At 40.2% G+C, this 21,767-nt stretch overlaps 1 protein-coding gene across 16 annotated transcripts in view; it reads right to left on the bottom strand.

Annotated features, from left to right (window-relative positions):
* cacna1g (calcium channel, voltage-dependent, T type, alpha 1G subunit) overlaps positions 1-21,767 on the bottom strand; it is a 207,199-nt gene that overhangs the window by 71,893 nt on the left and 113,539 nt on the right. For 10 of the 16 annotated variants that reach the window (XM_078938047.1, XM_078938056.1, XM_078938048.1 and 7 more), the window contains exons 12-19: positions 20,825-21,010; positions 19,601-19,715; positions 14,053-14,208; positions 10,560-10,625; positions 4,584-4,677; positions 3,794-3,972; positions 3,232-3,570; positions 2,958-3,134 (exon numbers count right to left, since the gene is read on the bottom strand). In XM_078938047.1, coding sequence (XP_078794173.1) covers positions 2,958-3,134; positions 3,232-3,570; positions 3,794-3,972; positions 4,584-4,677; positions 10,560-10,625; positions 14,053-14,208; positions 19,601-19,715; positions 20,825-21,010 — 1,312 coding nt within the window. The remainder of the gene's footprint in view (positions 1-2,957; positions 3,135-3,231; positions 3,571-3,793; positions 3,973-4,583; positions 4,678-10,559; positions 10,626-14,052; positions 14,209-19,600; positions 19,716-20,824; positions 21,011-21,767) is intronic. The other 6 variants (XM_078938052.1, XM_078938055.1, XM_078938058.1 and 3 more) reach the window with 2 other exon arrangements.

The following is a 21,767-nucleotide window of genomic DNA, read 5'->3' as shown; positions in this document are numbered from 1 at the left end:
AGTTGCATGAGGCACTCACACAGCACCAGACTCAACACCGGGACGCTGTGCTTATTGAGGCAGGGGACTTTAACAGTGCCAACCTCAAACGCGCAGCGCCGAACTTCTATCAGCACATCACCTGCCCGACCAGGGGCAAAAGGACACTGGACCACTGTTACACAACAGTTAAGGACGGCTACAAGGCACAATCTCATCCACCGTTTGGGAAATCTGACCATGCCGCCATCTTCCTCATGCCAAAATATAAACAAAGGCTCAAACAGGAAGTTCCGGTTCAGAGAGAGGTCGCGCGCTGGACAGGCCAATCGGTGGCCGCCTTACAGGACGCACTGGAGGACGCTGATTGGGACATGTTTCGAAACAGCTCCGATGACATCAACGTGTTTACGGAAGCGGTTGTGGGATTTGTTGGGAAACTAGCGGATGACACCGTACAGAAAACGAAGATCAGAACGTTTCCCAATCAGAAGCCGTGGGTGGATAAAACCATCCGGGACGCTCTGAGATCTCGCACCGCTGCCTATAACGTGGGACTCGCGTCAAGGACATGGACCTGTATAAGGCTGCGTCATACAACGTCCGGAAGGCGGTGAAAGAGGCGAAGAAGCGCTACGGGAGGAAACCAGAGTCACAACTCCAACAGAGTGACTCCAGGAGCCTGTGGCAGGGACTAAGAGCAATAACGGACTATAGAGCACCGACATCCGGTGTGACGAACGCGGACAGGACTCTGGCAGACGAACTGAACACCTTCTATGCTCGTTTTGAGGCTGCAGCTAAGGACGCTAGCGTCCCTAATGCTAGCGTCCTTACGTACGACTGCGTGGCGTCCACCAACTCCACCACCATCATCAAATTTGCTGACAACACCGTTGTGGTGGGCCTGATCACTGATAATGATGAGACGGCCTACCTGAAGGAGATTGGACATCTGGAAAACTGGTGTGAGAGGAACAATCTCCTCCTAAACGTCAGCAAGACAAAGGAGTTGATAGTGGACTTCGCCGCAAAGCAGAAGAGGAACTACCAGACCCCCGTCATCGACAAGAGCCCAGTGGAGAGAGTGAACAGCTTCCAATACCTCGGTGTCCACATCACGCAGGACCTGTCATGGTCCTGTCACATCAACACCGTAGTGAAAAAGGCCCGGCAGCGTCTCTACCATCTTAGACGCCTGAGAGACTTTAGACTGCCCTCTGTGGTACTTAGGAACTTTTATTCTTGCACCATAGAGAGCATCCTGACGGGAAACATCACAACCTGGTTCGGGAACAGCACCATGCGGGACAGACGAGCTCTCCAAAGGGTGGTGCGTTCAGCTGAGCGCATCATTCATACCGAGTTCCCTGACCTACACTCAATCTACAGCAGGCGGTGCTGGACCAGGGCCAGGAAGATAACGAAGGACCTCAGCCACCCCGACAATGGTCTGTTCTCTCTGCTGCGGTCAGGAAAGCGATACCACTCTCTGAAGGCCAACACAGAGAGATTGAGGAGGAGCTTCTTCCCGCAGGCGATACGGTCTCTCAATCAGTAATCAGTACACCACACAGTACTGACCCGTTTTTATTTTGCACATCCATACTCATGGACATTATACACACAAGCCACTTTCACATATGTCACCTTAGAGCAAATTTGCACTCATTCGGACATTCTGTTTTTATGTTTTTTTATGTTTTATATCTATTTTCATATTGATATTCTTTCTTTGTTTGAGGTCCCGGCCGGTCGCCTAAGCATTTCACTGCACATTGTATGGTGTATGATTGTGTGTGTGACAAATAAAATTTGAATTTGAATTTGAATTTGAACAAAGTTGTAAGTCGTTTACACAACTGTGAAGATGCATGTCTCAAGTTTAGGTTAGGTATGTCTGTTATGTATACGTACGTTCATATGTATGTGTACGTATGTACACATACATATGAACGTACATACGCAGTGCCAAGCAATGGAATCATCAGGAAGAAGGAACATGGGAAACTGGAGAAATACCAGGAACTCAGAGAAGAACTGGAGAAAGCCTGGAAAGTGAAGGTGACAGTGGTGCCTGTGGTAATTGGAGCACTCAGGGCAGTAACCCCCAAGCTGGAGGAGTGGCTACAACAGATACCTGGAAAGACCTCAGACCTCTTAGTCCAGAAAAGAACAGGAACAGCTAAGATACTGCAGGACCCTCAAGCTACCAGGGCTCTGGTAGAGGACCGAGCTTGGAGGAGAAATTACCCGCAGAGGGTGGAGGAGGCGTTTTATATACATGATAAGTTGTGCATAGTAAATAAAGTAATGCCCAACTCATATGTTTTTAAAATCACAATTTTGCCGATCATATCTTTCTACATTTTTGATTGACCTAAAGGATTCAGGGACCAACAAAAGTTCTTTTTAAATAGGTAATATTTGAAATGACCAATTCTACTGTCAATGGACCAAAAAAACTGTAAGTTGACCCTGTGTCACAGCAGTCACTTGCAACTAAAAAACTGTTTGGTCAAAGCAGAAACAAGAATGCAGAGTCTTCAGATTCACATTTGGTCATTTAGCAAGACTCTAATCCAAAGTGACTGGGATAAATGTAGCAAAAACAAGGTTAGAAATACAGCGTAGTATAAAATGTAGTGAGAAAAATGTTTTAGCCAAGACTGAAAGAGCATTTTATTAATACTTATGTACCTAGCAAAGTGCAAACTAATCTTGTTTACAGCCTATTCTTAAAGATCCAAAATGAGACTGCTGTCTGTGATGAAATGGGTCTGTTCATTACACGACCGTAGGTTTAGTGAGCTGAAAAGTGTTTACCATGATGGGCAAGAACTGCTCATGTCACTTGTGTTAATAATTTCCCAAATGTCTATCTTCCTGACAAATGTGTTAGCCAGTTTAATTTTAAACCAATATTTATTTGACAGAAACCAAAATAAAATGTAAAAGATAGGGGTTCAGAAACTTACTGGAGTGTTATCTTCTTCTGCATTGTCCTCTGTATTTTCCTCCAAAGATGCATTGGTGTTATCAAGGACGGACGTAGATCCTTTGCCATTGCAGTCACCATGTTCTGGGAGCTGTAAATGGCTCAGGGAAGGAGGCCTGGAGGTGTTGGTGCTGGCAGAGCGACACAGGTTGGGCACCTACTCGTTAAGATATGGATGTAAAATGCAGGTTATTATGACTTCTAAGTACTTTAGCCGTCAGGGCCTTGGAAAGCAAGTCAGGTAGAACATTTACCTGCAGGAAGGCATCAGGGGGAAAATCAATGGAGCTCCGAGTCTCCAAGGATTCCATCCTCTGGTGTCGGGACCCTCTCTGCATTTGGGACATCGAGTCTGTCCGGGCCGTTGCTGCATCCTCTTTCTCCATCAACTCACTGCCCCCCTCCCCTCTTCCATCCCCATCATCAGAGCTCGAGTCTCCCTCCCCAGACAGGAGGGACAGTTTTTCACCCGATAGCCTCTTCTGATGTTTGTACGATGGGCCGCGGCTTAAGCTACACCAGCTGGATCTACGACTGGTCCAGTCACTGCCAGAGCCGCACGGCGGGTGGGGGGAGGCACAGTGGTACCCCGTCTGTAGCAGAAACGGCAAAAAATATTTTGACAATTTTTATTCATCCTTCATCTTGCTGTTCGTTAAAAATATGGCAGCTGGGTGGACTTATTTAACCAAAAAGACCCTAGATACAATGACAGCCCCCATCCAAGCCCAAACAATGAGTAATGGTGTACCAGCACTGGTCTTCTTTCAACTGCCACTTATATTCAGTTTAAATATTGACCAGTGATTTACTAACCAGTGATTTGTCACAGTAGGCCAGGTCAGTAGAAATGTTTCCATCTCTACTGGATCCGTGGCCCAAGACAGGATCACCTCCAACCGGTAACTTGGGCACAGACATGGGGGTGGGAGCAGTATGGGTGATGAGAGGTGGCGTCAGGCTGGTCTTCATTTCCAAGTGACTGTCAACTAGGACTACCGATGAAATAGACAAAATGACAATAAGGTAACAGAGGACGTTAATAGAGAGTACAGTGTTAGACAAAGGAAACTAATCTTTAGACAGTCACTTTCTGTGAAATAATTTTAATTCAACCAACAGTAAACACAGCTAAGTGATGAACATCAACAGTAATGATGGATATTGTTCAGCATGTTGCTTAAAGGTCATCATCCTAAATTACATACAATCATAAACTATACTCTTGGAGCCAAAAGACAATGGTGCCCAAGATGTGTTTCGTGTTGGGAAAAGCATGCACAAACATCCATTGATTAGCAGACCAACATACTCCTCTTATCTTTGGAAGTGCTTTTGGCCTAAAAGACACTGATAAGTTATAAAAAATATGCTGACAGGTTGAAAATTGAGTTAATACGAGCTGGAAACCAAGAAAAATTCAATGGGAAGCTTTTTACAGGAAGCATAATACAGGTCAAAAAGCAGTCGTAGGCCTTTCTGAAAAGCACCGTAGTTCTTTTAAGAATGCAAGTTAAACATGTAGACCCATTTACTGAAGAATTATCAAGTTCTTATCAACTACAATGTTGGCGTAATTTACTATACATCTTTCTACATGTCTAACCTGCAGAAGGCGACAGATCCTTCCTGCTGCCGTTAACATCCTCCATATTCGGTGTGACAGAGTCCGTTTCTGAACCAGTTTGAATGGCATGACCCTAGAATAAAAAAAACATCAGTGAACGAGGGACAACAACTCCTGCATTACTCTGGTGGAACAATGGGTAGCTTTGACCCCTACCTGTTTTTTTCCCTAACCAAGTAGTTCTGAAGCCCTACCACAATACTGCTGCGTAAACCTTATTGAGAACAGACATTTTAAGTGTTATTGATCTAAACTACTTGTAAAAGAATTAAAAAATAAGATTTAATGTCTAAACCTAAAAACATTTTGAACACAAACAGAAAGTTATATTAATTTACCTACTGTGATCCTTCAACTCCAACAAAAGTTAAACACATGATCTTTGATCACAAATAAATTAAGCACACATTCTGACTGGGTAGAAATCATGAGACTGTTAGAGTTCAACCGGCTTGTTAGACATAAACTCTCAGAGGCCAATCCTTCCTGTGGAGGAATATTTCATTATTTTTGAAAGATTTTGGCAAATACAAACTAGTTCTTTCTTTGTAGGCGTGTGTGGCAGAAACTGAGTTCAGAGAGAATAGCGTGGAAGTTAAGAACTGCCCTTTTTGGATGCCTTCATGTTTTCTTTAAGATGATAAGTCCTTAAAAAGACAATGTCAACGTTGTTCACATAATAAAATTGAGAAGCATTAAAAAATGGAATTGCATCACATGCCAACATCTATAATTTCATTAAGCTACATTAACAGATACATATAAAAATAAATAAATAAATAAAATCGATATAGTACTGAGTCTAACAGCAGTATTGGTTCAAAACCACAGTCAAGAAGATTATGTTGGTAAAGAGATATAAAATCAATTAATGGGTTTCTTGGTTATTTTGTCAGTTTGTCTTCCTGTTGTGTCTCTACTGACAGATCAACTCCGATTGGCCTCAGGTGAACCACAGTGAGAGATGTGTGTATACTGCAATGCCAACAATACCTGAATAAGTTGATACTTTTATCAACCACAGAGAGCAAAACAATCTAAAAAACCTAAAATGACAGGTTTTTATGTTTGAAGCTGTTATGTTAAAGACATTTTGATTTTGTTGATGAACCCTTTGAGCACTTTAAGTGTTGCTTTTCTTTGCTTCTGAATCTTTTAGAATTATGTTAACTGAGTACACCACTGGAGAGTTATCCTAGTTTAACCCTTGTTCTATCCTAGGCACTTTAACATTGGGAGTTGGGTCATCTAGACCCACTAGACAGTGCTCTGAACCTTTTTTCTTCAATGATTTGTGATCTTCACTGGTGTCCATGGATTACATGTAATCTTTCCACCTTTATCCACCTTTGGATTACATCCAAATCCTTTGGATCCACCCCATAGGATAGCACAAGGGTTAAAATAATAAGTAATGTTAAAAAAATATAACACAAAAAAGAATTAGAAGAAGGTGGCGAGGGAGTGTATTTGCTTCAGCATTTTCTTCCAGAGCAAGAGGAGTGATGACCCTTATTCATGAATCTGTACCATTCCATGTTAGTAATGTTATTAAAGACAAGGGGGGTAGATATTTAATAATACAAGGATCATTATTGTTGGAAACATTAAATTTGGTTAATATTTACGGTCCTAATTCTGATGATTTTTTGAAGTTTTACGAAGACCTGTTCCTTACACTTTCAGTGCTGCCCGAGCAATTTATAATAGCTGGGGACTTTAACTGTACCTTAAATCCAAGCCAGGATAGATCTACAGGAACCGACCAAACTCATAACAACTGTAGACTGAATATTCTCAATGAAAGAACTAAAACTGCGAGATATTTGGAGGGAATTAAATCAGCAAACCAAGGCCTATTCATGCTATTCTGCAACATTTCAAACCTACTCACGAATAGATTATTTCCTAATTTCTTCCGAATTGATGTCCAAAATCCAAAAATGTACATATGACAATATTGTAATTTCGGACCATGCTCCATGTTGCCTAGTATACAGGGATGAAAAAATATCCAGCGACCCTCCTAGATGGCGATTCCAACACAAATGGCTGCAGGACGGAGAGTTTGTTAAATACATAGGAAAACAAATAGATGACTATTTCTACTTCAACACAGATCAAACTTCAGCCTGCATTAGATGGGATGCCTTTAAGGCATTTCTTAGAGGAAAAACAATTAGTTACACAAGCTATAAAAATAAGAAAGACAAACAAAATTTTGCACAACTAGAGAACAAAATAAAACACACACAACAAAAAATCTATGAAAATGGGGATCTGGAAGCAAAAAAAAGAGTTATTACTCCTAAGAGCAGAACATGACAAACAGTCCAGTAACAGGGCTGCATCAAGCCTTTTAAGGTTGAAACAAACATTTTATGAACAAGGTGACAAGGCTGGAAAATTATTGGCATGGCAAATAAAACAACTGGAAACTAAAACCTCTATCACATGTATCACAAAAAATGAACAAAACTTAGTCAATCCAAAAGATATCAACGACGCCTTTAGAGAGTATTACCAGAAACTGTATGACGCTCAAGGGAACTGCAATCCTACTGACATTAATAGTTTCCTAAATAGGCTGAATATTCCAGTTATCTCAAATGAGAATAAGATCAATCTGAATTTAAATTTTAATGACATAGAAGTCGCACAAACTATTGAAAATATGAAATCAGGAAAAAGTCCAGGTCCAGATGGTATTCCAATTGAAATATATAAAAAATTTAAGGATAAATTGCTAACACCTCTACTGGAAATGTTTACTGAGGCATTTGAAAAAGAATGTCTTCCACTCTCCATGAATCAAGCCCTAATCACATTACTTCCAAAACCAGGTAAACCACCTAACAAATGCGAGAATATGAGGCCTATTAGTTTACTGAATTCTGATCTTAAAATTATTTGCAAATTGTTAGCAAGCCGGCTCCAAAACGTTCTGCCACGTATAATAAATATAGATCAGAATGGCTTTGTTGCTGGAAGACTAGGATCTCATAATGTGAGAAGAGTTTTAAGTATCATTCATCATAAAAAAGAAAACAGAGATACTGCTCTCCTGTCATTAGATGCAGAAAAAGCATTCGATAGGGTTGAGTGGCCCTATCTTTTCAGTATCTTGGAAAGATTTGGATGCGGATCCAACTTTATAAAATGGATCAAGATTTTGTATAAAAACCCGACAGCGGAAGTTTTAACAAATAGAAATTTCACTAAGCCAATTAAAATTAAGAGAGGATGTCGGCAAGGACGTCCTCTCTCTCCTTTGCTTTTTACTTTAGCAATAGAACCATTTGCAGCAGCGATTCGTGCACATACACAGATAACTGGAATCACAATAGGACCCACTGAACACAAAATGTCTTTGTTTGCAGACGATGTCATTTTATATTTAAGTAACCTTACTACATCAATCCCAGCAGTGCTGGAAGTGATTCAAATATTTGGAAGTATTTCAGGATATAAAGTGAATAATGCAAAATCCTCAATTTTAATGCTAAATTCTTTGGAAAGGCAAAACCCCACTTCCAAAACATCTCACTTTAAAGTAGTTGAACATTTTGAATACTTAGGTGTGGTAATTGTACCAAAGCTGTAACGTAACTATGATTACTTAAAAGAAAAAAATCAAAGATTCAATAGACAGATGGATGAAGCTGCCCATAACTATAATGGGAAGAATAAATATCCTAAAAATGAACGTATTGCCAAAACTGCTATACTTGTTCCAAAATATCCCTCTGGCACCCCCTCTAGAATTATTTGCTTGGTTAAAGAAAATCACAGTAGCCTATATGGAAGAACAGAAAACCTAAACTCCGACTTACTTTACTATACTTACCATTTGATGGAGGGGGGCTAAAATGCCCTAATTTTAAGCATTACTTCTGGGCTACACATCTGCGCTCCATTATGTTTTACTTCTCTAATGAGAATAATCCACATTGGGTGGAAATGGAGTCCCACAATTTAAAAATACCTTTACCGTCGTTCTTATATTCTGATAAAATAAAGAAAGTTACAAAGACAAATCAAAAATCCTTTCTTGAAACACATGATAAAGGTCTGGTATGAGGTCAAAAACTATTTAAAAGAAGTAAATTCTTTATCACAATTTAGCCCAATCTGGGGTAACCAGTTTTTTTTACCAGGAAGAATGGATACAACGTTTAAAACGTGGGCATCCAAAGGACTTAGAACAATTAGAGATTTGTACCCCTCACAGTCTGATACCTTTATGTCCTTTGAGGAGCTAAAATCTATGTACGACCTGGATAAAAAACACTATTTTAAATATCTTCAGTTGAGAAGCTTTGTGAATGCAAACCAAAAAGAGTCTTAACAAAATTCCTCTTTCACAGCTGGAAACCCAGATTATGAAAAACAAATTAAGAAAAGGCATAATTTCGACCTCTATAACTTATTGACATCTAATACATCAGAGAACTCAAATGGTAAATTAAAATCATGGAATGATGACATATCACTCAATATTAATGAAAATGATTGGACAAGGGCATGTTGTAAGATTCATTCTATGTCTATTAACAGTCGACTGAGAATACTACAATTTAAATGGTTAATGCGTTTATATACGACACCAGTGCAACTAAATAAATATAATAAGAACATACCAGATGTTTGTGCAAAATGTGGACTTAAAGGCACATTGCAGCATTGCATGTGGGAATGTCACCAAATACAAATCTTTTTGGAAGAAGTTAAAATTACAATAGAAAAAATAATCTCAAAACAACTTACATTGAGCCCTACCCTATTTCTTTTGACTATATATCCAGTGAAACATAATTTTAGTAATACAGAGAGTACATTTATTGATATCAGTTTCTTAACGGCTAAAAGGTGTATTGCACAGGTTTGGAAAAACATGAGCAGACCTAGCATAAATCAGTGGCTAAAACAAATGTTGTATTGCCTTCCTTTGGAAAGAATAATGTATATCTATAAAAGCAAACAACACCTATTTGAGGAAATTTGGGGACCCTTTATTAATTATATTCAAAAATTAGAACTAATAGATTATTCAACAGATTTTTGATCTCAACCGCACGGAATTTTGCAACCTCAGTTTAAAAGCTTTTGAAAAGAAGAGCTGTGATGGTATCATGTAAGAGAAGCAATGTTCATTGTTAAGTTTTGTTTTATGTAATTATTATTTTTATTTGTTTGAGTGCAGATATTTGTTTTCAGTGAAATGTCAAACAATACAGTTTAGTTTTTTTTAAATTATTTTATTACCTTTTTGCTTTTTGTCATTTTATAAGGAAAATGTACCTGGTATTATTGAAGTTGCTGTGTTGTCATGACTAATTCTTTAAATAAAAAGTTGTGGAAAAAAAAAATCTAAATCAACGGGGCTTGTATAAAAGGATAATACAGTTTAGCAAAAGTACGTACCGGTAAATGTATTGAATAGTGTAGTATGTATCTGGCAAGACAACAAACCTCTGACGCACTGTCTAGGGATTTTTTTGTTAAATTTTTATCAAAAGTGTAACCAGAAATACTGGTAAGTTGTTTGCAACTTTGGAAATAATATAGTCTCTGTATAAAGATTAAAATGCACTACTTTTAAACACCACAAAAAAAATAAAAATAAAATAAAATGAATAAAGTTTGGCCTCGATTACAAAAAGGGTTTACTCAGACATACCTCTGGTTTGTCAGAAGATTCATAAACCCTGTTGTTTAAGTAAAATATGTCCAACACAAGAGGCCGTCGGGACTTTGAAAACCCATCAGCCCAGTCAAACAACAACATCAGTGATATAACTCCTGTACGATGACAGAAATCTGGCTGTGGGATAAACCCCACAAATCCATGTTGCTTTTACATTCATCATTCGGTAGTAATGAGCAGAAAGCCTGCAGCTTCTAATCTCTAAAAGGACAGAAGAGGGAAGACAGGAGGGTTAGTCAGTTACATACCCGGGTGTCTACAGACAGCTGAACGAGGCTCAGGTGGGTCTGTAAGTCCTCCCGTTTGGAAATTTCCTGTTAGTATAGTTGATGGAAGCAGCCGTAGAGAAGAGGCATGCAGGCGCACAGGCAAGGAGGTGTAGAGGGGAAGCATTGCATCAGAAAAAGAAAATTAAAGAAAGTTAAAGTTCTTGAAATATCATGATGCAAAACATGTTTGGATTGGTTTTAACTTGAATATAATTGTGATGACCTGAAAGTTACCTATTGTGACAAGTTCTCTTGTTCTTCAGACTTGAACTGGTGGACAAAAATCATCTATGTCCACGTGTATTTTATTATCATACATTAGGGCTGCACGATATGAGGAAAACTTGCAATATGCGATATTAGTGATTAATATTGCAATAAATATATAATTTGTGGTATATAAACAAAGAGCAAAAGAACCAAAAACATCATTCCCATTGCAACAGTTTAAAAATCATACCCCAAATGATCCTCATCGACATAGGAGGCGAACATCTAACATAAAAGGGCAGGTAAGACATTGCGCTTTGGGTCGTGCTGACTGTCTCCTGGTCTGAACCTTTAGGGTGCATCTCTCCATAAAGCTGACAGCAAACCCACTTAAGCTGAAACTGACAGATAAATCAGAAATCCTCCACCATCGGTACAGGACCTTGGGGGTTTGGGGTCTCCACTGAGGCAATCGGTGGCTGTCTCTGCCCCATCGCTGCCTGACCAGAGTTCTCCCAGGGTCGCAGCTTGGGGGCGGGGGCTTGGGCTTGCTCCTGGGACCGGCTCTTTCTATGATCCTCTGTCTTTGTGTGGGGGGCCTAGGGGGTTGGCTCTTTGAGGGATGGGGCTCCTGGCTGGGGAGACCTAAGTCCAAACCTGGGGGAGCTGGGGAATAGTTTTTGTTTTGTTTTTTGTTTTTGTTTTTTTTTTTTTTGGGGGGGGGGGGGGGGGGGGGGCTCATCCTACGATGCACCTCAGGGAGAGCAGCTACTTAGCAGTGGAGTGGTCCCCCTCCAATGGTTGGCGCATGGATTCGAAACCCTCCCCTCTCGGTTTTTAATTGCCCCTTAGAGATGTAGGACCTTTGCTAGAAGGTAGCCTTGTGGTAGAGTGTCCGCCCTGTGACTGGAAGGTTGTAAGTACAAGTCCAGGCCGAGTTATACCAAAGACTCCAAAAATGGGATCGATGCCTCCCTGATTGACACACAGGATTTGGGGGGTTAGACCACCCCCAGAGCGTAGCTGTGTCAGCAGCTCACCGCTCCCACAGGAGATGGATCAAATGCGGCGAACATATTTCAAACACCTCGGTGGCCGACAGCTAATGGGACTTTAATGCAAAAACATGAAACAAGCTGTCAAATATCAACTATCATTTATCTAAAAGTAAAAGTCCTAATGAAGGAATGAGCACATTTGAAGTTTATACAGAAGTTTGAAATTACTTTATTGCATGAAGTCTACCTGAAATGAACAAAGCCTCAAAAACGAATGATGGCATTATTCATAAAATAAGTCTAATAAATGAAGTGTTTTCGATTATATCCAGAGATTTCCAAAGTGATTTCTAATGGTAACTTTCCCCACTGGCCAAAAACTTGGAAAACAATTGGTCTGTAGCACCAAGAAACGTGCAAAGATGTAATTCCTGTGAAAGTTTGCAGGATCTACAGTATTATAAAAAAAAAAATAATAATAAAATAAAATTCTGTCCTATAGCAGCACTTCAAAAACCTGTATTGAAGCAACGTTTTATGTCTTTCTTGGGGTCTCTAATCTGAGCCAGATACTTGGGTAAATAAAGGTGTTCATCAAAGGTAAAAGCCCTCCTGCTCGCAGTCTCACGCTGGTGTTCAGTGAACAAAAATGTTAGCCGTGCTCAGTGGGATTTACAGCGGTGCACGCTAACGCGCCAGCTTTAATCAGGATCAAATAAAATTATGCTGGCCACAGATATTACATCACGGCTGTATGACATTTAGAATGTTGTTGCTGATATGGTCTAAAGAAAAATTTGTCCTTAAAATGAACCTCTGCCCCCCCACACACACATACCTGGTTACTTTAGAAAAACTGAAAAAATGTACATACCTAAAATTTTTAGGTAGAAACCGACAAAACACCAACTTCTTTTGCAATCACCTCTTCAGGATTTAGGCATATTGAAGGAAAATGTATTTCTCTGTATGTTATTGAGTTTCAGACTATAACCCTTTTAAACGCTTGTAAAGGGGGTGGGGGGGTGGGGGGACAAAAATCAGAAAACTTGGTTCCAGGTCTTATTTTAGAACCTGTTCAGGACTAACTGGGTTAAGTTTAAAAAAACAAAGTTCTCGTTAGGGGTCTGTTCTGCACATTTGAACAAATACTGTCAATGACAGTATTTGTTCAGTATTAATGTAGTGTTGTTCTCAGTTCATTAAGGCCGGAGCTAACGTTTTTTGCATCCAGAATGTTTAAGTTTATAATTAATCTTGTAACAAAATAAAGATATATTTAAATACAAATTTTCCTTAGACACAGTGTTAAAAAATAAAAATTATTGAATAAATACCTTAAGCATGTCAAGCAATTAAAGATTATCCATTCACAGCTCTGAAATTATTTGTATTTTTTTTGTTCTGTAAATGGTACCAACTGCAGGTCTGATTTTGTTTTGTTTTTTACCAAATATGTGATGCAATATTCTGACCTGTATTGTACTTTTATGTCAGAGGTTTTCTACAAAACGTGAAGATGAAGACATGGAAGAGACCAGGACTGATTGAAGTGATGCCGAGCAGTCCCGTCTAGTGGGCAAACTTTGAAAATGACATTCTGTACTAAATGGTTCTGGCAAATGAGCGGAAAGACAATGAGAATGGGAGCAGAAACAGAGGGAAAGAATGGGAGGTGAAGAGAGAAATGATGAAGGAAGGACCAACAATGAGCAGCTCAATCTAATGCAATCAGATGCTCACATGACCAGTGCTCAAAAAAGGGTTTGGGCCTTTAACCTTGAAGATGCAGAGTTTATGTTCTTCAAACTACCGTAACTCTTTGACCGTTTATGCAAAATTTCAATGATTCTGAAGTTGAGAAAAGCATCTTCGCACTGAAAAGCAAAGTTTAACCAACGTCAAGTGATGTTTATTGGTGCAAAGCTGCTTTTAAACGGTCAAATTACTATGGAAGCACATGTCTCCTAATTCAAAATAAAAGTCACTACCAGAAATGCTTTTTCATTTTCACAATAAAGCTGATGGAAAAAACATTTCTGGTATTTACTTTTATTTTGAATTATGTGACAGAAATGCTTCCATAAATCACGGTAGTTTTGAAAAGTGTGCATTTTTTCCTGTCACCAGCATCAGAATGAATATTAAAGGTTTAAAAAACATCAATTTCTTAAAAACACCTAAAAATTAAGGGCAGTATAACTTGAACAGAAAGTAAAATGAAAGTCAATCGTTCAAAAATGTGTTTCCCTAAAACCAAATACCTCCGTCTGGAATCCCTCCACCAAGATGGCCACCAGCAGGTTGAAGAGAACATAATTTCCAAAGGTCATGAGTGCAATGAAGTACAGAGCAGCGAGAGGAGAAGTGGAGGCCATGCCGTTGTAGAGCACCTTGTTCCAGTCTTCCTGAGTTAAGATCTAACAGCAGAGAAGGAAAACCACGTCAGCTTTTAGGAGTTTCTGCGATGTAGCTCTTTCATATTTTAGTCCTATAACTTTGTTCTGGGAAAAACAATCAAACTGGACATGATGGAGAAAACTCAACGTCTCCATGTAATGTTTTAGTCTAAATGTTGAGTTTGGATCATTTCACAATGCGGCATTGAGAAAACTTTTATCACTTAATATAAAGCAAAAAGACTGGAGATAAAACAGGAGCAACTTTCAAACATTTTCTGGAATTTTCAAAACCAAACTTTGGTTTGAAACATCCCCGACTTTGTGTCAGACACAGGCAGTGCAGCCACATGTTCACATGACACTGTATGTCCCTTTTCTGTTGCACTCACACTTTTGCCAGCAGGTGCCCTGGATAGAATGTCAGCGAGGATCAGATTTTTCCCTGGAGTATAGATCAGTTCAAAATCATCCCTCTGCATCTTCATCATTAACCACTGTATCCATGGAGACATCTCATTCAGGTTCTTTTTGATGATGGGAACCAGTGGTCGATGATCAATCTCAGTTGTGAAAGATGGTAAGACGTACACATAGTTATGAAACCGTTCCAGAATATATGCTAGTCCCAAGCATTCTTTTTCGATCTGTGCGTATCGCCATTCAGATTTTTGCATAAGCAACTGGTTTCCAGCGCTAACCCTCAGCCTGGAGTAGAGTAGCACCAATGCCATCTTTGGAAGCATCTGTTGACAGCTTTATCTTCTTGGTGTGGTCATAAAATAACAACACTGGGGCAGGGTTCCACGTGTTCTTAAGTTGCTGCCACTCGCACTCATGTTTAACTGTCACTCTCCTTGTGCAGAAGCTCACACATGCATAATGCCCTTGATGTTGGGAATGAATTTGCCTATGAAGTTGACCATCCCCATGATGCATAACACTCCTGTCTTGTCAGTGGGTCTTGGCATGTTCTGCATTGCCTGTATTGTCTTGATCTGGTTGAACACCACTTGCAGACAGTTTATCTCCTAGGAAGAGTATTTCTTCCACAGCAAACTCACACTTATTTTTGTTAAGTTTTAGTCGATTACCTTTGAATACGCTCCATCCACTCTGCAAAGTCGTGTTTTTCAGCTGAGGACCCCCATATAATGATGTCATCAATGTAGACTTGAACTCCTTCCAAATCCTTGATGATCTGCTCTATCGATCTGGGAAATATTTCAGGTGCTGACTATTCCAAACGGCAGTCTGAGAAAGCAGTGACGTCCAAAGGGAGTGTTTAAGGTGCAGTACCTTGTGGTGCTTTCATCTAGCTTCAGCTACCAGAAGCCTTGTGAGGCGTCGAGCTTTGTGAAGTAATTGGTACCTGACATTTCACTGATGATTTTCTCACGTGTGGGTATTTGATAGTGTTCTCGTTTTATGATCTCATTCAGGTCTTTAGGGTCCAAACATATTCTCAGCTCTCCATTCTTTTTCTTTGTGATGACCATTGAGTTGACCCAGTCTGTTGGTTCATTGACCTTTTTGATTACTCCTAATCTGATCATTCTGTCCAACTCTTTTTTTTTTAGGCCTTCTTTTAATGAAGCCGGAACCTTGCATGCTGTGTGCACCACTAGTTGAGCACCGTCCTTCAACTGTGTTTCATAGGGGAAGGGCAAAACACCAAAACCGTTGAACACTTCTGAGAATTTCAGGACTATTGTTTCCACAGAGTCATTTACTTGGCTTGTCGTTTTCGATGATTCTGTATATTCTTTTCACAAGTCCCAATTCTTCACAAGCTTTGTCACCTAGATGTGATTCACGTCCCTCATTCACAACAAAGAACAGGTGGTGCACTTTTCCTTTTACTGTCACTCTCAGTCTGCATGTGCCCAAACATTTAATTGGCTGTCCATTGTAATCTTTCAGTCCAGAACTTTTCCTCTTTATTTGCGGCTTATTTTCCATTGCCTTTATGTCAGCCATGTTGATGAGATTTGCTTTTGCACCAGTGTCCAAGCTCACAGTGACTACAGTCCCATTTATCATTAGTGGAGCTAACCATTTATCTTCTCCAGTGACATCATTTTCATCCTGTGAATTATTTTCTTGTTCATTTTCACAATTTACAATTCCAACAAAGAAAGTACTACCAAGCTCAGGCTCCTCAATTATGTTTACAGTTTTTCCTTTCTTCCCTTTTTTACATTTGGAGAAGCACTATTTGGCTAAATGGTTCTTGCTGTGGCAGTTGGAGCATTGTTTACCAAAAGCTGGACACTGTCTGAGCTTGTGCCGCGAGCCACATCTCCTGCAGCTGATATCCTCCGTACGCTGTGCAGGCCGGGTCTGTGTGCGTCTTTTCCTTTGCTACGTCACCGCTCCGACTGCTGCAGTACCGTGGCTCACCAGTGCTGAAGCGACCGCAGTCATCTCATTAAACGTCTTAACATGCTTATATGACAACTCACTGGCCTGGCAGCTCTTTATGGCCCCCGCCAGCGTCAGTTCTGTCTCTGTCTCTCGCAGCCGCCTCTCTCTGAAGGCGAAAACAATCTGATCACGGATCATGCAGTCCTTTAACGGTCCAAAATTGCAGGACTGCGCTTTTAAACGCAGGTCAGTCAGGAAGCTATCAAACGGCTCTTGCCCCCTCTTTGTCCGAGACTGAAACACGTATCTCTCGTACGTCTCGTTTTTCTTTGGAGAACAGTGAGCGTCAAAACTGCCCATCACTACATCCAACTTTTCGTTATCACCAGGATTATCGAACACAAACGTGTTGAATACTTCAATGGCCTGTGGCCCTGCTATCGTTAGCAGTAACGCTACCTTCCTAGCTTCTGGCTTCGTTTCCAGTCCCATCGCTGCAACATACAGCTGGAATTGCTGCTTGAAGGTGCGCCAGTTTTCGTCCGCATTTCCTGTCATTTTCAAACTCTCCGGTGGTTTCAAATCCATGTCGGCTTTCACGTTTTTACTCCTGGTACTGTGTAATGTTCGTGTTTGAAATCATGAAGAGGCCCAGTTAGCTTCTAGTCACTCCTTTAATTAGCCACGTTATGCTACATTCACCATGCCACTTTCTTCTTCTATTGTCACCTCAATACCAACCGGTAGTGCCACTTAGTGGTCAACATACGTTACTGCATTCAATCACAACATCTGGGACCATCAGATGCCTTTGTGGGAACTGTTGGGATACCTGTACCTTGGGTTCCTGGGGTACAAAAACAGGGGAACAGAACATATTTTACCAGCTGCTATGATGAACATGACACGTGAACCGTTCCTGTGATGGATTTTTTTGATAGTAATAAAAATAATGGATTGGATTTTTCTGCACTTTTCCTAGACGCACAAAGTTCTTCTGATGTTTCCATTATTCATTCGTAGTTAGTGATCGTAACTACTGATGTACCACAGCTGCCTTAGGGCAGAATGACAGAGGCGAGCACGGCCCCTCTGACGGTCACATTGGTAAATGGTAAATACTTATATAGTGCTTTCTACCAAAGCGCTTTACAGTCACAGTCCCATTCACCCATGCACACACACATTCACACACTGATGGCGGGTCCACCAACCTCCCACCAGAGGCAAGGTGGGGTTCAGTGTCTTGCCCAAGACACTTTGACACATGGGCTTGCAAGGCGGGAATCGAACCTGCAATCTTACGATCATGGGTCGACCGCCCTATCGCTGCACCACGGTCACCCCATTCATACACATTCACACACCCCTGGAGCTACACTGGAGGCAGGGAGGGTGAAGTAGTGTCTTGCCCAAGAACACAATGACAGTTGACTGAAGGGAGCGGGGATCAAGCCGCTGATCCTTCGATCAATGGCCACCCCTGCTCAACCACCTGAGCCACTGCCGCCCTGTTCTAAAAATTTTTACATTTGTAGAACAGTCTAAACACATTTCCAGGATAGAAAAACTCTTTAAAGTTCATCAAAAAACTTCTGTTTAGTCAGTCCTCCTTACTGTCATTCCCTTAGCTTTAGGAATTTCTATGCAGTCCATTGACTATAAAAGAGAACTGGACAGAGTGAGTGTGATGTCATCCTTAGAAAACTATTTACTTCCTGTTCCAACCAAATATAGTAAATTTAGTCGCCCTTATTTTCGCAATAACGCCGTGACCGTGTTGGAACCAGAAATTGGTCAGGAGTGATTGGTCTGAGTCTATATTTCCATGACAACCATTCTTACCAATCAGGGGTGAGCATGTAAGAAGACCATACCCCTTTCACTGAAAATGGCTTGGAGGAAATCTGTCAATCAAACCCTTCAAACATTCGACATGACACCTTTTAGTCTTACTGAGGGATCTGATTGGTCAGTTTATTTCTTGAATAACTTTAACTACAGAAAAAAATATTAAAAGATAAAGATTGTCAAGAACAAAGGGTTTTAGTGCTAGAAGGGTTCTGACCAATAGAATGTCTGAGTAACAGCTGTTTATTTTCTCTATAGAAGTCTATGATATTTTGGCTTCTTGGAGCCACTTCCTGTTTGGAACGCCAGGGGGGCGGGGCCTCTCAGTCCAGTTCTCTTCTACAGTCAATGATAGGGACAAGCATTGTTCTGTCATCCGTCTCTTCCTTGTTGATAATAAAAAGTTTGACTGTTGAAGGTTTTTTCTTTCCACCGTAAACCTACTTTTCATCTCCAGTCATGAGTTTTGATCATTTGTATTAAAGTTTCTTAGAAGTCCATTTATACTACTAATATACCAACACAATTTGATGTAGTGACACACCATTTGGGGTATTATAAACAAGTGTGAGGATTGGTTTTTAGTGATGTGTTTGGTCATGTTCCCTGTCAGTCACTTCATTTTCCTTTTCATAATCATCCATTGCTGTTGTCCTCAGACTCTCAGTGTCTGGTTTTCAGTTTTTCTTCTGCTGTGTCACCTTGTGTAACTATGGGTTTTTAATCATGTTAAAGTTTATTTATTAAAATGTTAACGTTTTTTCCACAAAACCTGGTCTCCTGCAGAAATCCCACCAAAAACATCTCTATTTATATAGGACTTTTCATTCAAAAGGTAACACAAAGTGCATACTGGGTCCTACACTGCCAGTTCCTGACACCAAGTGTCTGCATCACGGTCTATGAGAAGTACGATTGTAGTTTAATTGTTTAACTACTTCTCTTCAAGTAGGACTTAAAAAAAAGTGAGGACTGAAAAGAAAAATACAATTTTTGAGGAACTTTAAATTGTCATTTATGCAGGAAAAGAGTTCAAATGGTTTTATGGAGGAAGGTAGAAGAAAAATCTATGACAGACCACATTGCACATGTCTGGCCTCATGCCAGCTACTCTGCTGGTAGCAAAAAACACACACACACAAAAAAAATCCTAAAGTTGTTGACAGTGAGGACAGGCTAAACAGGTGTTTCTTACCTGGAACACGGTAACTATGGCCCACAGAAGAGAATCGAAGTTCTTCCTGTCTGGTAGTGTATCTCCATCCCTCTCTGATCCAAACTTGCAACCGAACAGATGCATTCCCAGGATACTGAAACAAGAAGGGGAGTCAGACAACGTATAAAAAATGTTTTTTTTTATATATTGGCTTTAACAGAATTCTTCTGTTGGCCCAGAAAGACACAAGTTTAACAAGAAAACACAAATGAAAATATGAAATATATGTCCTAGAATGGTTTAATTTCTCATTTTGGCTTTTGGTAACAAATTGTTAAAGGCTTTATTTCCCAAACGGATATTTTTTAAAAATATGAACGTTTTCTTGCTGAGTATGGGCATTGCAACAAAACCATTCCATCTAATCTGTTGGTCAGTTTTCTAGGCTATTAATATTAATTAGGATAACTGGGCCTTCTTGGAATGATCTGTTCTCATTACATTATAATGATCCAAGCCCATTGAGGCGACTGTTGTGATTTTGGACTAAATAAATAAACCTGAATTGAATTGAATCCAGAATGTTTGGAATGGCGTGGACTATTGAGCTTGTCTTGATGCTGCTTGCTTGTTGTGTAGTGATTGGGACAACCTCTATTGTAAAAGCAGCTAATGCTCTATAACTAAAATTAAACTCAATCAAAGCTGTTTGTTAAACTGAATGTAAGAAAGGAGTCAGCACTGTGGAGAAGATACTAGGTTTTATACATGAAACCAAATTAACGGCATGTGACTGATTTCCACTAATGTGTCATAAATTGGAATGTTTGACATTATTTTTGAGAAAAAGAGAAGAAACTCTGCATAAGCATGAAACAGATGCAAATGTTGGTTTTCTGTAAATAATTTCCTTTGACAAGACAGAGAACGTTAGCCATTATGAAGAGTCAACCAATGAAATGGCGATATCTAATCAAAAAGAGTCAATCGTTTGTGATTCATTTAGTTCTTTGACAATTTTCCAAAGAGTTATATGAGAAGCTTTTTTTTATTTTCTAAACTGTAATGAAAGAAGACCTCTGTTGATGCCAGGGTCTTCACACGATGGGATCTGTCATACTGACAGGATTTAACAGTTCATATGAAATCAGCCTGTTGGTTTCATTGTTGCATGTCAGAAAGCTCAGCCACATTATTTACAAAAAAGAACAAAAGACACTGAAAAGAAAAACGTTTTTTAGTCTTCCTCCACCTTCCTCATACCTGAAGATGAAGATGAAGAGCATGAGCAGCATGCAGAAGGTGGCCACATTGTCCATGGTCTTCATTAGCACCACCAGCTGCCTCTGCAGAGCTGGCATGAAACGGACTAGCTTCAGCACCCTCATTAGTCTGAAGGTCCTCAGCACCGACAGACCACCCCCTTGCTGGCCAATAATCTCCCAGACACTGTTGGGAACCAGCACCAAGATTGATCACATGTACGTCTACACAGGCAGCCCGGAAACATTTTGGTACAAACACTGAAGCATGAGGGTATCAGGTGGGTCTAAAGGGATGTTGAATAATCCAAGTCTGCTCTAGCCCTTGTGCTATCATAGGCACTTTAACATTGGGAGTTGGGTCATCTAGACCCACTAGACAGTGCTCTGAACCTTTTTTCTTCAATGATTTGTGATCTTCACTGGTGTCCATGGATTACATGAAATCTTTCCACCTTTATCCACCTTTGTCATGGTAGGGAGAACACGTCAATGTAACGGTGGGGTCATTTTGACCCCGCAAGATAGCGCAAGGGTTAAATGCTCTGGTCTGGGTAGGGCTACGAGGCCCCTTAAAATACTAAAAAATGAATCTTATATAGTTGACTAAAGAACTACCTTAATCACATTCAATTTTATTTATCACTAAAACGTTTTGAACACTGAAAACAACAAACATTTTTGAGAGGAGGGGCACAGCAGACTCCTCAGAGAGAGGCCAGAAACAGACTGACATGCACTAGCCCAGGGGTCGGCAACCCATGGCTCCGGAGCCACATGTGGCTCTTTCATCCATCTGTTGTGGCTCCCTGTGACTTTGGAAAATAATGAGTATTTTATATTAATTAAATTTTATTTTAGTTTGTTCATTTTTCCGCACGAAGCGAGTGCCACGTAAAAAACGGCTTCCTTGATGAGCTCGTATTCATTGGGCGAGACCTGCA

Source organism: Oryzias latipes, chromosome 19 (assembly GCF_053564925.1).
Source record: "Oryzias latipes strain Hd-rR chromosome 19, Olatipes_Hd-rR_3.1".
In the NCBI taxonomy this organism is placed as follows: Eukaryota; Metazoa; Chordata; class Actinopteri; order Beloniformes; family Adrianichthyidae; genus Oryzias; species Oryzias latipes.
This window is presented reverse-complemented; position numbering and strand designations above follow the sequence as displayed.